The following is a 16350-nucleotide window of genomic DNA, read 5'->3' as shown; positions in this document are numbered from 1 at the left end:
AAGACAAAACCATTGCCAACAACACTATGAATATTCTTTGCTCATCTACTCAATCTAAGAACCAGATTTGTGGAAGATCCAAACTGTGAATTAGAAACAGTCTTAGTTTTTCATTTAGTTGTTTTTTTATTCTACCATCTAAAATTTTAAAATCTCCCACCTGCACACCTGGGGATAGTGCTTTGCAACAAATAATATTGGTTTCATGGGTCATGATTGCCCCCCCATTGACGTTAATATATAATCATCTTTTCTATTCATTTGCAAAAGACGAAGTATTATGTGTTTTAAACATTCTATGAAATGTTTGTCACAAAATCAGTGGTGATATTTCCTTTTTACATAGCAAAACATGACTCATATCTCTAATCTTCTGAAGTCTTTGCCGCAGGAAGTGGACGCTCCGTCACATTAACAGTATGATTCTGGGTAAACAAATTCAAAAGAATATTTGAGTCACGCATAGGAAAACATAAAAAGCTCATCAACAAGTGCATGATAATATCGTTAAATATGTGGAAAATAGATAATGCACAATCGACCCCACAACAGGGCAGGCAGAGATCATATCAATGGCAGAGTGTTGAAGCATGATTACAACAGAGTAATGATACAACATAAACTATTCTCATGTGCTCCTAAACAAGCACATACAAATCAGTGGCTTTGTATTGAAGAACTAACGTTAGTGGTCTCATCAACGTTACTATAACACATTACATTGTTAACCCTAATGGCTAACCCATCTACTGCACTAACTCGGCCACACTCATTTGTGCACGTTCAGGAGAGTAGTTTTTCACACCAATAAATACACCCCTCCCACACCAAATTGAAATACAAAAAAAAAGCAATATGCAAAGATTGATAATGAAAATATAAGTTAAAACACTGCAATTTCTGCTCGTCCACCAATCAATAGGATATTCTCAGCTCATAGTATTAAGAATGACATAATATATCCATCTTTCTTGATGTAAACAGTAGAAATCCTCTTATAAATAATACATCTTTCTTGACATAATAATACATCCTTCTTTAGGGCATAGAAATCCTCTTGTAAAATGGTGAAGTCTTCTTGATCTTTCTAAACAAACTAAATGGCTGCGCATGTTTACCATACCCTTGCTTTAATATCAAATTGATGCATATCCATCCATGCTATGCAGCCAAACCAATGTATGAATATCATATAATAAGGTTGCAGCCTAATCAGCTATTAACTCACTTAATTTTTTGGTTAAAAGGGTCTCCTGCATCTCTAGGGATCAGCTTCTGGTAACCTTGTGACTATTTCTTTAAGTTTGCAAAACCCCCTTTTGCCCTTTTATGGTCTCTATTCTGCTTTGAGTTATTACCTTCTCTCAGGTGTGTCCTTAGGATGAAGTTTACTTACAGATGTATATGTATCTTCTAATTTTGGTGACGTGTTAGAAGTAGAGAGCTGTGTTCTTGGAGCTTTGTTCAGCAAGTCCTTAACCTGTGTTTTGCTTCGACAAGCAGCTCTCATACTTGCAGAGGCTTCACCGCCTGATCTCCATCTTCTCAACGAGTGGCAGTTCTGTTACCTTTTCTTCTTCCATCATGGCAGGTACATCCACTGACAATTCAATTGAGTTCAAGAAATTTGACAGGTCTGATTTGATTCATGGAAGGTTAAGAATGGAACTCACACTATCTTCAAGGGTGTGCAAAGGCACTAGAAAAAGTTGCAACAACTGGTGTGAATGAGATTGCATGGAAGACTCTCAGCCACACTGCCAGGATCTTTTCTGGAAAACATCTCTACCTCAGTGGTGTACTAAATCAGTTTATAGATGCAGGATTGGAGACCTTCAACGATGAAATGAAGGTTATTCTAGCTCACGGCAGTGCCGAAGCCATGGGACGCACTGGTGGTCACACAATTTAGCAGTTCAAATCTCACATTTGCTGGTGTGACAGAGGAGCAATCCTCAACAAAGTTATTGACAGGAAACCAATGGGGAGTCTTCTAGATATACTAATGTGGCAAGAGGTGCTACAATAGAAAATACTCAACAAAAGGGTCTAGAAGCAAAAATAAGGGGAAATATGTTACTTGTTTTTAATGCTGTTGCAAAGGGCATAAGAAGCCATATTACAGGTTCTGCAGACAAGAGCTGGAAAGGAGGAAGAAGAACCAAAGAGATACATTTGAGAAAGAAGAATGACACCCTAGACAAGGGAAGGAGGTCAATATGACCTCTGAAATCATCATCAGAAAATTGCCCAACGCAGAAGACATCTTATATGTACCAAATGCCACTGATGTTACAATAGCAAACACAACCCTGGTAGATGCTGTGCACACAGTACAAGATTCTCTCATTCAGACCTAGATCATTGATTCAGGTGCCTCGTTCTACTACACTCCTTCAAAGGAGTGATTCCTCTCATTTTGTGTAGGTTACTTTGGGAAAGTCTGTCTGGAAGAATACCACACCAACAAAATCAAGAGATTTGGCACAGATTCATGGAGAATGGCCAAGAGCTGACACAGGAGCAGATTCATTGTGTTTTAGAAAATCAAGAAGAGCTTGCTGACCATGGATCACCTTTATTATTATAAATAGTTTTCCACGGCCTTTACAGGTGGATCATGGAAAATTGAAGGTGGAACAAGGCCCATTGCTTGTGGCAACAAGAGAGGAACACTCTATTGCCTATTGGATGGACTATTTTAAGTAGTTTCATTGTTGGTTCATATTTTTAATTGGTGCCCACGCAATTCACTTAAAAATGACATACTGGAGGAGGTTTGGTTCGGCAGACCTGCCATGACCATCTTGACACATCTTTGGCTATCATTTGTTCACATCCAGCAAGAACTGATGACAAATGGATGCTAAATTCCTCAGGGGTATCTTCCTTTGGGTATGGTGAGATGAGACATAGGGTTTAATGACCACAGTTTAGAAAAGTGGTCAGAAGCCGAGACGTCGTGTTTGATGAAACAAAGCTGCTAAAAGCTATAGATACATCAAAACCAAAGAAAATAACTATATTTCAGCAAGAACAGTGCGTGCTAGTCATTGACCCAAAAATGGCAATTAAGGAGATGGACAATCGTCTATAGACAACCAAATTACTTGCCAAAAGATGGATAGCAAATTGCAGACCCTGAATATGAAGAAAGAATGATATATTAACAAGTTTAAGAGGCCAAAATGGTCTATAACACCAAACAAAAGATTACACGACGAAAAACAACAATCCAAACATGCTGATGTGCCTGCTGAGCAGTGACAAGGTAACTTTCCACTAGATCTGGACAAGAGCTATATATGACGCAACCAAAATAATTTGTAATTCTAGGGAAGACGCATTTGGTATGCAAACTCCATCAGAGCCTTTGCAGGCTGAAACAGGTTAATGACGAAGATTGCAGCACTGTTATACTAGTTTTGTACACTGACGACACGTTAATTGCAGAAAAACATGACATGACTCTAGGAGAAATAAAAGGCAAATTCACAATATTGTATTATGGACTTTTAGACATGCCGAGCATGTTCTTGGCTTGAGGATAAGGTGAGACAAACAAAGAAGTTGTCTCTTACCTCAGGAGAAGTATACTGAGATGGTATTGGATAGATTTCATATGCAATTTCAAAACGTCTTCAGCATCAAGAGAAACTTTCAAAGGCAGATTGTCCTACTATTGATACAACATCAGAAGAGATGAAGACTTATATAACTCAGTTTGCAAATCATTGATTTACGTTATGGTAGCAATAGGTCTAGTCAGAAGATTCATGTCTCGACCACGCATTGTGCCATTGGGCTGCAGTCAAGTTCACACTCTTGTATTTTCACCGCACTAAGGACAAATTCCTACGCTATGACAAATGGGATCTGAATCTCCACGGCTAATGTGATCTGACATGACCAGCAATGTCGATATTTGGAAGTCTTTTAGCAAATACATATTCATTATTCCAAGAGGAACTATTTCATGAGGCTCTCAGCTTTAATGGATAATCACGATTTTTATCAAAGAAACTGAGTGCATCTCAGCTACAGAAGCTTCCAAGGAAGCCTTTCAGTTCAGCTCACCTATGTACCAATTCTGAACTTCCCCAGCAAGTTCCAATCTTACAATGTTACAGTCAAAGTGCCATATGCTTGGCAAAGAACACCATGTTTCATGCATAGAAAAAGTAGTCCGATATCCCTTCATTCATGAGGTGATTGAGGATGGCTTAATCTGGCTAATAAAGATTGATATGAGTCAAGAACTGGCAAACTATCTACAAAGTGTCTCCCCAACACACTTCATCAGCATTGCTTCTTCTATTGGTAGTCATTTGGTTCATGAAGTGAGTGATTGTTGGAGTAAAAAAACCTAGGTGCCTTTAATCTGTATCACCTATTCTGCAATAAAGGTGGAAGCTTTAGCAGGCCCTTATTCTGTGCTACCTGTTTTGCAATGATGTCATATAGATGGCAGCCTAATCAACTGTCAACTCACTTATTTTTCATAATAAAAGAGTCCCTGGCTTTTCAAGGCATCATCCCCTAGCATTGGAGACCCTGTGGAGAGTTAGGTACATTACCCTAACTTGTGTCTCTTTCTCTATCACAATGGCCTGGATCAGATGCTTTGAAATGTTGGAACCCAAAACGAGGTGCAAGCCCACTCAATTATCTAATGGGATCTCCATCTCTTATACCTGAAATAAAAGAGTTCACTATATTGGATAGACCTATTGGCTTGGCAGCAGATCATGCATATCTACGCTTTGAGGTAAAGGATGGATGCACAAGGGATGTATATGCTAAGGAGAGCGGGCTGGCTAAGTATCTATTTACTCGAGAGAAAATTGATGTGTACAGTTGTTGGGTATACAATGGCATGCTAGATTTGGATCCTTTTGCACCCTTGATGAACTTACCCAAGGATTGTCAAAATCATTGCATAAAGCAGCCACAAATGCCTTTCCTCACAGAACGGCCAATCCCCCCAAACTTGGTAGAGTAATACAAAATAGTTGGTATGATGAGGAATGGCGTGATACAAGGAGATGCTTGCAGCGTGAAGTAACTCAGGGCATTTATACACACAAACACGCGAGACCAGCCTTTCAACGCCTCATAAGGAAGAAGAAGAGATTGTATTTGGCTAAATTTGAAGATCATTTGTATTGCTTGTTTTTCTAGGACAAGAAAGTAAAAGAGCATGGAAAATGTTTAATGAGAGGCAACCTACCACACAACTGACCTCACCTCAGGTGTGACATGAATATGCAAAGGTCCTATATGATATCCCAGGGCGACCTCCTCTTTCCCACCAACATTAGGCTCACACCCACATGAATCAACCTTTTTTACTCCACAAAATGTAAGAAATGCCATTGATCGGCTACAATTTGGGAAGGCCCAAGATCATGATGGATTGGTGGGTGAGCACTTTATCTATGTCCATGACACCTTGCTCCCATTGCAAGCACACATCTTTAATAGAGCCATGTGTGAAGGTTTCCCTACATAATGGACTCAACATACCATTGTGCCAATCTTCAAGAGTGGAGACCCCATGATGCCAAGCAACTATAGGACAATCATGATAGGCCATTACTTGGCTAAACTATATGGCTCAATTCTAGAATCAGAATTGAGTATATGGGCAGAGCAGAATGGCTGCCGTTCAGTTGGACAAGCAGGCTTTCGGAAGGGGTTCACAACTTTGGATCACATATTGACCCTCCGGGCCATTATTGAGGAGGGCAGAGCCCATAGTAAGAGGATTTATTGCTGCTTTGTGGATTTCCGAAAAGCCTTTGACATTGTGGCACGTGCTCGGCTTATGCAGCAGCTAGAAGCCCTTGGTGTTTCTACAAATATGCAATGGGGAATCTATGCACTCTATGAATCCGTGTTAGGAAAAGTGTGGTCTTCCAAGGGTTTGTCAGAGTCGGTGGCTAGCACAATTAGAGTGAAGCAAGGATGCCCACTATCACCCACTCTCTTCAGTCTCTATATAGATGAGGTATCACATTACATAGAGAGATTCAGGAGTTCGGGAGCACACCTAGCAGGTATAGCTATACAAATATTACTATATGCTGATGATATTGTGCTGATTTCTGACTCTCCAGAGGGACTACAAAATAGTTTTAAATGCCTTAAAACTATTTTGTATGGACAAAGGTTTGTCAATCAACATGGATAAAACTAAAGTGATGGTGTTTAACACCACTCAAGCATGGGTAACAAGATCAGAACCGGAATTCTTCTTGGGAGGGGAAAAGGTGGAATACACACGCTCCTACACATACCTTGGAGTAACATTTACAGGGCCTCAGTTCTCCTTACAGGAGGCTACTTGTGCCCGACTTTCTCGTGGATAAAAACCCTTGGTGCTCTCGAGAGACAATGTGCACATTTGCAATTCCAAGAGCCACGAACTAAGCTATGGTTATTTGATACACTTGTCACACCAACTCTTCTCTATGGAGTAGAAACATGGGGACCGAGTCTTAACAAGGCAAATAATTAGAAAGATTTTGAGAGACCTTTAGTGTCAATGATTGCCCGCATGATAAGGAGCAAAGCATCAGTGCCCCACGATATAATCCGGGCAGAGATGGGAGCAACACCTATAATCACCGAGGCATTGTTCCAATCAGTAACATTTATCCAACGTCTTTGGGAGCTCCCTAAACGAAGGTACCCAAGGTTGGCACTTATGTCATCAAGACAACTGGCTGAAAATGGAGACATTCATTGTTGGTATGCTGAAATGCAGCAATGGTTCGAGTCACATGGCATGAGGACAGATGTACTACCCCCGTTCCAATATAGCTTGGATTATCCCCATCTAAATATGACCAAAGTGGAAAAGAATAGAGTGATCCGAACTGATATTATTAACTTGGAAAACAAGGTAACATGGATCAGCCCCAAAATATCACTTGGTACGAAGATGGCCCACTATAAGACACACGTCTTACACACATCGGAGGATGGATTCATCATCAGGCCACCTTATATGGACATACATCTATCCTATGTGATGCGCCATGTGAAAGGGCAGCTACGAACTTCATCGCATCAGTTACAAATTGAGGTAAGCAAATATACATGAATACCTCTAGAAGAAAGAATTTGCCAATTGTGTCATTGAGTGGAATCCGAAGAACACTATGTTTGTCACTATAGTGTCTTTTATGAAATCAGAGGGAGATACCATTGCCTCTTTAAACAAGGATTTGGCCTGCTACGCAAGGTAATAGAATATTAGGACCAACAATGCCTAAGACTTTTCTTGCTAGAGCTGAAGAGACATCAAGAAAAGTTATTGAAGAATACATCCACACAAGCTCATCCACAAAGAACAATCACAACTTTCTTTAGCCCCATCACTCCTACTAATGCTACAAGTCAATCAAGAGATACACAAATGAGCTCCCGACCAGGACATAACAAAGGGGTTACAATTGATCGGGTAATAGCAATTTGTCGTGCACGTCGGCCCCGGCCCCATGGACCACGACCTCAACACCCTTGTCATTGACAAATAAAAGCCATTATCTCCCGCCATCACAGGTGCTTCCCTCGCTTCGGAGACCTTTGCATTCCAGATTGACCTATGCTAGAGATCTTTTGAAGACAAAAGTTACAATACATCTAACTTGAGAATCTCACATGTGCCAAAAACTATTCCCTCGTCTCTTTTTATCTTATTTACTTTTATATTTACGTAGTAATATTTATTTATTTTGATTTGTTTGTTCTCAAAGACGAGACAACACTTACGATGTAATCTCTTGGTTGGTCTTATAGGCCATTTTGGCCTCTTAAAAGACGTTAATATATCTTTCTTTCTTTCTTTCGTTCTTTCTTTCGTTCTATGTTGATAAACCCCCTTTGTTTGTTCTCAAAGACGAGACAACACTTACGATGTAATCTCTTGGTTGGTCTTATAGGCCATTTTGGCCTCTTAAAAGACGTTAATATATCTTTCTTTCTTTCTTTCGTTCTATGTTGATAAACCCCCTTTATGCTATTTTTTGGTTTTCACCCTGCTTTCAGCTTTTCTCAAATGTGTTCTTATTTGCAGCAGCATTCCTATCTTATGAAAACTCCTCAATAACACTAGTTCAAAAATATTTACTAAAAGTTTAATGTATCAAGGCTGTTCACAGGACATATAGCTTATATTTCCTCATTGAACTCATATGATATAAAATTCATGTTAATCAGCTTAGTTTAATGGTCTCAATTTCAGCATTTTGCAGGAACTTTACCTTCTCATTATTATAAATCACATGCATACAAACAATGAGAAGTCTTTTGGGTCTCCCAAGCTACCTTTGGCCCTTTTAGAAGATTCATCATTTTTTTCTCTCTATCAGAGCTCTTATCATCCTCTTCAGTTTTCCATATTATTTTCTCTTTATTACTATTCAGGAGCCCATCTCCTCATAGCCCAATTTTCTACATCTAGTAAATGTTAACATAACTTAGTAATTTACCTTCATTCATTCTTTCCTCCTCAGATCATCAAGTGACAAAGATTCCATTGATTCTATAAACCAGTCGTACTCCTCAATTGTCTAATAGGCAACTTCCACTTTTACAATATATTAATATAATGTTCTTTCTGTTGTACTCTGAATTGTCTCATAAACAAAATTCAGCCTCTACTAGATGTTAATATATCTTTCTTTCTTTCTTTCTTTCTTTCTTTCTTTCTTTCTTTCTTTCTTCCATCAATTTTCTTTCTTCTCAATCATTACTTTACCTAGATTATAGATAACTTCATGATTTGTTTGTACTTCCAAATTGTTGCATAGGTTGACTTCAGCCTACAGTAGAAACTAAAAATGTCTTCCTTTATTTTCATTATATCTCAAACCATTACTTAGACATATAGTGCCCTATAATTAATCAACTACGTGAATTGGTTGTACTCTCAAGTTGTCTCACAACAGGTTCCGATTTAACATAACCATCTTTCTCAGATCATTATGTCACCTAGATTGACGCTTCCAAATTGTTCTGGCTAGCCGAAATTGAAAATGGCATTTTTCTATCTATCTATCTCTGGGATCATTGACATGGACTTTCTTTCTCTCTTCACTTAATCTTTCTTTCTGTGTTCCTTTCTAAGCTCATTGATTGACCTATATTTACTTTGACTACAAGAACCGTCATCGAGGATAACAAACCAAATATATATGCACATATATAAAGAAAAACATCAATATGCTCATAAAATTTTCCAAATGACATGTCACTAAAATCCTAAACCCCGAACCATTTTTTTATTCCTTTCTTGACCCAGATTTACCACAAGATCTATCATCAACGATTACAAATTATACATACACGTGTGTAGGAATAAAAAATATCAATTCACTCACAGAATTTTCCAGATGCCATGCCATCCCTCGACCAGTATTGAAGATCAAATTTGCTCCAAACAATATGGTACAGATACCTAAGAACCCTGTTGTAGTCTTGAACGCGAGGTCTCCAAGTTTCGCCATGGCTAGCGATGAAGAAATCTACAATTAAAGGTGAATAGAGAACGATCAGATTGCCAGGGGTAGCAAGAAAAGCCAGTTAAAGAGACATGCGATGTGAAGGAGAAAACAAATTAGGGTTTTACAGAGGTGTATATGATGTCTTTGTTCTGTTCTGAGAAAGAGAGATCACCCAACTCACATTAAAATGAAAATATGTGGTATCTTCTCAAAATGGAGTGTATAATTTATAAGCAAAAGTATGTTGAATGAATCCCTTTCAGTTTCTATCTCAAAATTTTGAAGCATTTTCATGAGAGAAAACCACTGAGAGGAGCATTGCAATGGGCGAGGTTTGGTTTTGGTTTTGGTTCGGTTCGGTTCCTTTGCCTTGAAACCAAACCGTTTATGAACTCTCAAGCCATTTAAACCAAACCCTTTAAGAAAAGGTAAACCAAACCGTTTAGGGAAAAGTTGAAACCAAACCGAACCATTTAATAAAACATTTAAACCTAATCATTAAACTCAAACTAATTAAAAATCTAAATAAATAAAAATACATCAAAACAAATAGGCATTTTAGTTAAATTTATTAAATCATTAATTAAACCAATCAATTAATAAACTATTAAGGTGAAAAAAAAGTTAACCAATAAACCTTTAAACCTATAAATTGATAAACCCAAGTTTTAGAATCGAACCAAACTTAAATCAAACCATTTATTTAAAATCCAAACCATTAATATTTCTTGAAACCAATCAACCATTAAACCATGGCTTAACGGTTCAGTTCGGCTTAGCGCACAATGGTTTTCCCATTGCCCTAGTTTCTTGGTCTGATTGGACGAATGTCCACATAGATGTGGTGACGGGATGTTTGTGGTTTTTCTCTCATGAAGGACCGCATGTGTTGTGGTCACGAATGGATCGGGCTCCAATGAAAGCATATGCTAATCGAACACAAATCAATTGGTTGCACAAGATGTTGGAGTGAGCAACTTTGTTGTCCGAGCACATATATTGAGGTAAAATATATGCATACTTATGTGTTGGGACAGAAGTCTAAGACAATGTGGCACCAAATCCTCAATTGTAGTAAATCGTGGGGATTGAGCTATCATCATGAGCTTACAGTCAAAGCTTTATGTTACCAATTATATGCCAAGAAGGACGAAGAGTTTAGCATCAATTAGTATGAAAGAGATTATAACACAATCAATCCTTAAGACTCAAGAGATTAATATTAGCGTTGTTGCGAAGTAGTTTACACTTGGTAAAGTTTATTGTGTGTATCAAAAAAACCTTTTCTAGTTGTTTCCAAGATCAAACATAATTGTATTAGATTGAACCCCTATCTATAACTTCCCAACCTATCTATGTGTATGCTTGTATCATACTTCATTGATATAGGTTATAGAAGTCAATGGACCCTACTTGTGTTGCCCTATCTTTCTTTCTAGAGGGAACGTGGACAAGGTGGTACCAAGTATGGATTTCATAATTGTGTGTGACATTGAGCAACCCTAGAAGAGAGCATTGGGAAATAAAAAAACTAATTATGGCTTCGTTAAGGGTATATTGTTAAAAGAAATGAAATAACTGCCCATTGATTTGGCCAACTAATTTCTAGCCAACACCCTTGATAGAATGGATTAAAATAATATGTTTGTCAACGAAGTAAGAATATGCATCACAAAGAAGAAATAACTCCTTTCCCAGAAAAAGTGGTTGTTCCATGTTTGTTGTTTGTCTTTTTTGGATTATTTCACATTGTCACATGGTAAGAATTGTCGACTTTTAAAAAATTTGCAAGATATTACACTTTTTAAGTATAGACATGTCAAGAGATTCATATAAACTTTACAATGATTTGACTCTCTTGTTGTAAGATACAACTACTACATTGATTGTTTAGTGTGGGCAAAATTTGTCAAATTGGCTATCTTACAACTACCACATTGGTTGTTAGATTTATTGACGTGGACAAAATTTATCAATTGTTTATCGTACAAATTTGTCGTTGCATTATCAAGTGCCTTATTTTCCTCTTTGTATCCCCAAGGTGCAAACACATAAAAACACAATCCAAATCAAATGGCAGTTGAGCTCGATCTTTTAGAAGTTTTTTAATAAGAGTTGCACGTACTTCAATCAAATTATGTTTGAATCGCCAAATCATCATCTTATCTTAAATTAATGCAATTTGGCTCTAAGTCTGATAGGACCTCTTTCTTAGTTTAGAATAATGGAACTATAGTTGTATGACTAATCTATTTTAAATCGAATGGGAAATATTCGAGCCCTTGGCCAATTTGATATGATTGATAAATCAAATCCAATTACCCAACATTGTTGCTCTATACACTGAAGTCCATAACACAAGACAATCTCTTTTAAACCTTTTCATCTACCTACACATAGTGTTTCACACATGCATTGCTATCATGAAGGGATTCTAATCTCCTCTTCCCATATATCAATCATATCATTTGTTTATCACTCCAAAGATGTTTCGCTTCAAAATTTCTCCCACGTAATAATACCTACTATATGAGTGGACAAAATATTCTTATTGTGCTTCGACGCCAATACTATACAAGAAGGTGCATTCTTATATCACTTGGCACCAGCAATAAGATGAAAATAAAGGAAAATGGAAGACCCAAACAATCAGTTTCACGTGAATCCTTGAGTGATGAAGGCACCTTGCATACTTCAGAAATATGCCATGATATGATACGACAAAATATGGGATTATCTTCAGTTATTGAAAAATCTTATGCTCAGAGTATTACACAGAAATAAGAAGCTTATATTCACAACAAATAAAACATACCTCCTATTTCAACACTGTACATGTATAGCATATAGCATTCAGTCCTTCATGGTTGGAAATATCTGACAAGCCTTCTGCTCAGACTGTTAACATAGATATAGAAACATAACATTGCTTAGGTACAACTCATTTTTGCTTTATTTTCCCAGCCCTCTATAAGATTTCACATGGATGTAACTTTTGTTCTCATTGGTCACTTTGGCCTTCAAAAGACTTCATGTCATTTCATTAGGCAAGGAGATGATATTGCTTGTCTATAGCAGAGCAAGTAGCCAATAATATTAATTGTTCAACAAGATTAGTGATTGAATTCTTATCCATGATTGATTCAAACAAATAATTTGACACAAATTTGCATCGTCTGCTAAATTATAAGAACCTCAATTTAGCATAAACAGAAGCAAGAACAGATTCTGTAGTAAATGCATCTTATCATGCTGCATGAGTCAAAAAATGCAGCACAATGCAAGACACATGTTATATAGCAAAAGAACCATGGAATAAAAAATAAGTAGTTTTTCATCTTCTTCAAACATTAGTATTCCCTTCTCCGAGCTCTACCAGATTTAAGCTGAAAGCATTCACAATACTAAAAAGTTGAAAGCAGAGTTTACTCTGACCAAACATATCTCCAAAATAAACACAAAAACTGACATGGGGTCTGACGTAGAAAATCTGACAGAATATTATCCACAATCAACTAAGAAGTTTTTGAGAGCACTCACCCGTTACATCCTGGAAAAGAATAAATAATTCTTGTGTATTTTGCAAGGAAATTTTGCTATCTTCTTAAGACTTCTCTTGAAGCCATTTTGTAGCAAAGAAATTTTGACTTCTAACTTTATTCAGAGAAGGGAGAGAATCTCATATTTATTGGGAGCCATTTTTAAAAGCTTCTAACAATGGGGCAATGTTTTTTCAAAGCTAATTTTAGCAAAGAAAAGTTCATTCACTTCACTACCTTCTTCAATGGGAGTGCCATTAATCCTAGAACTTTTTTAGCCCAAACACGAAAATGAAAGAAGAAGGAGGCAAAGAAGATGTGTTTTAAGATCAATTTAGTGACTAAACAAAAAACAAGAAAAAGAATTCATTGCCTTCTAGGTTGCCGACTCTTCTTAGAGGAAGGGAAATCGGGAAGATGAAACTGAGCTCTGAATGAATCATCGGGCATCGACAAGACAGTAGATAAAGGGCATGACCTGAACTTTGTTTCCTTCAATGCATTGATCCGAGGAACAATTCGATTATCAAGATGAAAACAAAGACACGTTGGATAGTGTATGATTTCTTTGATATCTCGATTTCCTTCATTGATCAACCAATCGATTTTCTTTGATATGTTCTCCGGAGATCGAGAGAATATGTCTGGATTCTTCCTCACCATCTCTGTTATGTCGAGATCAGAGATACCATAGCTTTTCAGAGTCTCTAACACAGCCCTAGCTCTCTCACACGAAGGTAAGGTGAGAAAACCGATAGCTTTGTGGCATTCCTCATTGGAGAGACCTAATTGACCGAGCAATTCAAACTTCTTGTCCAGATTGTTACACACAGACATGGCTAGAAGAGAAGGATGTTTCAATATGAGTGTATTTATCTCATCCTTCTCCATACCTTTGCTCTCTAGATACACAAGTGTTGGCTCTATGGATGCTGAGACAGTTAATCGAAGCACTTGCGGAAACCTCGATAAGAGAACATTTATCGATGATGAAGAAAGACCTATACTTTGAAGATAAGAGAGCTTCTGGTGAAGGGATTCACCGGCCATTGTTAATATGGTGTGTTTAGCTGTGCCAATTCTCTGACAAGTTTCTCCTTCTAGTTCAAACTCCTCTAGACATTTCAACTTGAATTCTAGATGATCCAGAGGCCTGGAAAGAATACCTGAATTTTGTGCAAGAACTTTACAGGCCATCTCTCCTGTTCCGAAAAAGCTTTTTAAGAGATTTATGACAGACTTTAGCTTCTCGAAAGAAACTGAAACAAGAGCTCGTTTCTTCAGTAAAATGGCGAGATCTGATGGATGTACTCCTGCTTCTTCAAGAATCTCGACTTTGAGAACCAATCTCTCAGGAACAATAACATTTTCATGAGCATCCCCACGAGATTCCATGGTACTTTCATGTCTTTCGTCAGGAGGCCCCTTCACTGTTCCTGAAACAACAGATACTCTCGAAGCTTCAGTTACATCTGTATACAGGTTTTCACCATCGTTACATTCTGTAAAAAGTATTCCCTTTATGTTATATCCTCTTTCACCGATTGTCTCTGTTTTTGCTTCAGGTTCGGACTCAGAATCCTTTGTATCCGGCTGAGGTGAAACCCTATACTTCTGATCTTTTTTCGATTTTGTTCTTCGGCGAACAAGAAGCAACGGATTTGCATATTCATGACTTTTGGACAAAACAGTAGCTTCCTCTGAAAGCTCTCTCGTCGCAACCAGGCTCTCAGAAGCCCTAACGTTTTGAGAATCCACAAAATTTTCCTGCATTTCAGGAGAAGAGTGTCTTACCGTTCTAGAAGAAATTTCTTTGCTTTTAAATCTTCTGCCACATGTTCTTTCTTCTCCATCTTCATCTTCAGCTCCCAATTCAGACGTTTCCACCCGGGATGATGAAGAAGCCGTAGGTTTCTGACCCTCCTTGATTCTTGCTCGTCTGCGAACAATTAGGGATGGATTCCCAGACTCCTTAGCTTTGGAGGAGACCCTGGCATTCTCGACAGAAGAATTCGAGCAAGGATAAGTGGAAGAAGGATTCTGATCACACTGCGTGGCGAAAGCGCAGATCGTTCGGAAGCTGAGGTTCTCCTGGATTCTGACAGTGGAGGGGAGGTCAGAGGTGCTGCGGACGAGGGCGAGAATAGCTCGAGAAAACATTGCGATCTCTTTCAGAGCAGCGCCGAAAGAGAGAGAGAGAGAGAGAGAGAGAGAGAGAGAGAGGAGGAGGAGGAGGAGGAGGTAGAAGGGAGAAGAAGCTACGGAAGCCTCTGATGAGAGGAAGCTATGTGGACCTCGACAGAGGGAAGAAGAAGAAGAAGAAGAAGAAGAAGAAGGCTATGGCGAGCTCGGAGCAGAAGATGGCTATGGCGAGCTCTGAGCAGAAGAAGGTTATGGCGACATGGAGGAGGATAGACCTGAGACTCGAGAGGTCCCCTTGAGGCTTGGGGGTTTCTCTGGGGCCTTGCTCCGGGCCGGACATCCCGACACGCCCTGTGTCCGGTCCGCTCCGATCTGACCGGACACCCCGACTGGCCTCGTGTCCCGCCCAATCTGACCGGACACTTGGACTGGCCTCGTGTCCCGCCCGATCCCGACCGGACACCTAGACAAGCCTCGTGTCCGGCCCGACCGATCCCAACCGGACAGCCCTCGTGCCCGGGCCCAATCTTGACCAGACACCGAGGTGAGCCTCGTGTCCGACTCGATCCTGACCAGACACCTGGACAAGCCTCGTGCCCAAGCCTAATCCTAACTGGACACCCCTGCGGCCTCGGACCCACCATTTGCAAAAGATACTTCATTAACGAGCCTTTACTCAAAAGGGTCTAATGCTTCTCCGTTATATGTCCTCTCCTTCCTTTGTCACTTTTCGACTCCATGCCGCTAGTGGCTTTGTACTGACTCGAACGCCCAACCCTTTGCCCGTGCTATGGATAGTAAATGTTTGTGTCGGAGCCTTGACATCGCTCCTCCTATCTATGATCTCGAGTTCAAGTTTGACACACCTTTCTTTTGCTTATAATACCCATTTTACAATTGTTTTTTGTTTGCCTCGAACTTCACTGTACCAAAGCATACTAAATGCAACGTCAGAAAAAACACCGCATTTTGCGATGTTCAAATCAACGCATTGCCTTCCCACTAGCTCAAATACTTCTCTTTAACATCCCCCAACACAGATACACTGGACCACTCGTAGTAAAGGGTTGTACTAGTGGCAATATTTACCAAGGGTATTACGAAACAAGGTACTACTTAGAAGTTTCCACGCGATGATATTGCTTCGATACATGATC

General features: G+C 39.0%; 1 protein-coding gene, 1 long non-coding RNA gene and 1 pseudogene across 3 annotated transcripts; 1 reads left to right on the top strand and 2 right to left on the bottom strand.

Annotated features, from left to right (window-relative positions):
* Positions 1-227: 227 nt before the first annotated feature.
* LOC147855760 (uncharacterized) lies at positions 228-9754 on the bottom strand. Of its 2 annotated transcripts, XR_015530763.1 has the most exons (3): positions 9638-9754; positions 9390-9533; positions 228-425 (listed from the first exon to the last, which is right to left on the bottom strand). It is a non-coding gene; the product is annotated as an uncharacterized LOC147855760 (long non-coding RNA). The 2 variants fall into 2 exon arrangements; XR_015530764.1 differs by lacking the exon at positions 9638-9754 and having other exon boundaries at positions 9390-9631.
* On the top strand, positions 6162-7612 carry LOC147855761 (uncharacterized; annotated as a pseudogene).
* A 3217-nt stretch (positions 9755-12971) lies between the features above and the next one.
* LOC147855759 (uncharacterized) lies at positions 12972-15269 on the bottom strand. The gene has a single exon (XM_087329929.1). It carries the CDS (start codon positions 15209-15211, stop codon positions 13418-13420), a length of 1794 nt encoding a protein of 597 aa, XP_087186055.1. The 5' UTR covers positions 15212-15269; the 3' UTR covers positions 12972-13417.
* Between the last annotated feature and the right edge of the window lie 1081 nt (positions 15270-16350).

Source organism: Azolla caroliniana, unplaced genomic scaffold, assembly GCF_043228905.1.
Source record: "Azolla caroliniana isolate FFs.n. ecotype wild unplaced genomic scaffold, voAzoCaro1.0.p SCAF_14, whole genome shotgun sequence".
Lineage (NCBI taxonomy): Eukaryota > Viridiplantae > Streptophyta > Polypodiopsida > Salviniales > Salviniaceae > Azolla > Azolla caroliniana.
Note: the sequence above shows the minus strand (reverse complement) of the source record. Positions and strands in the feature narration are given on the sequence as shown.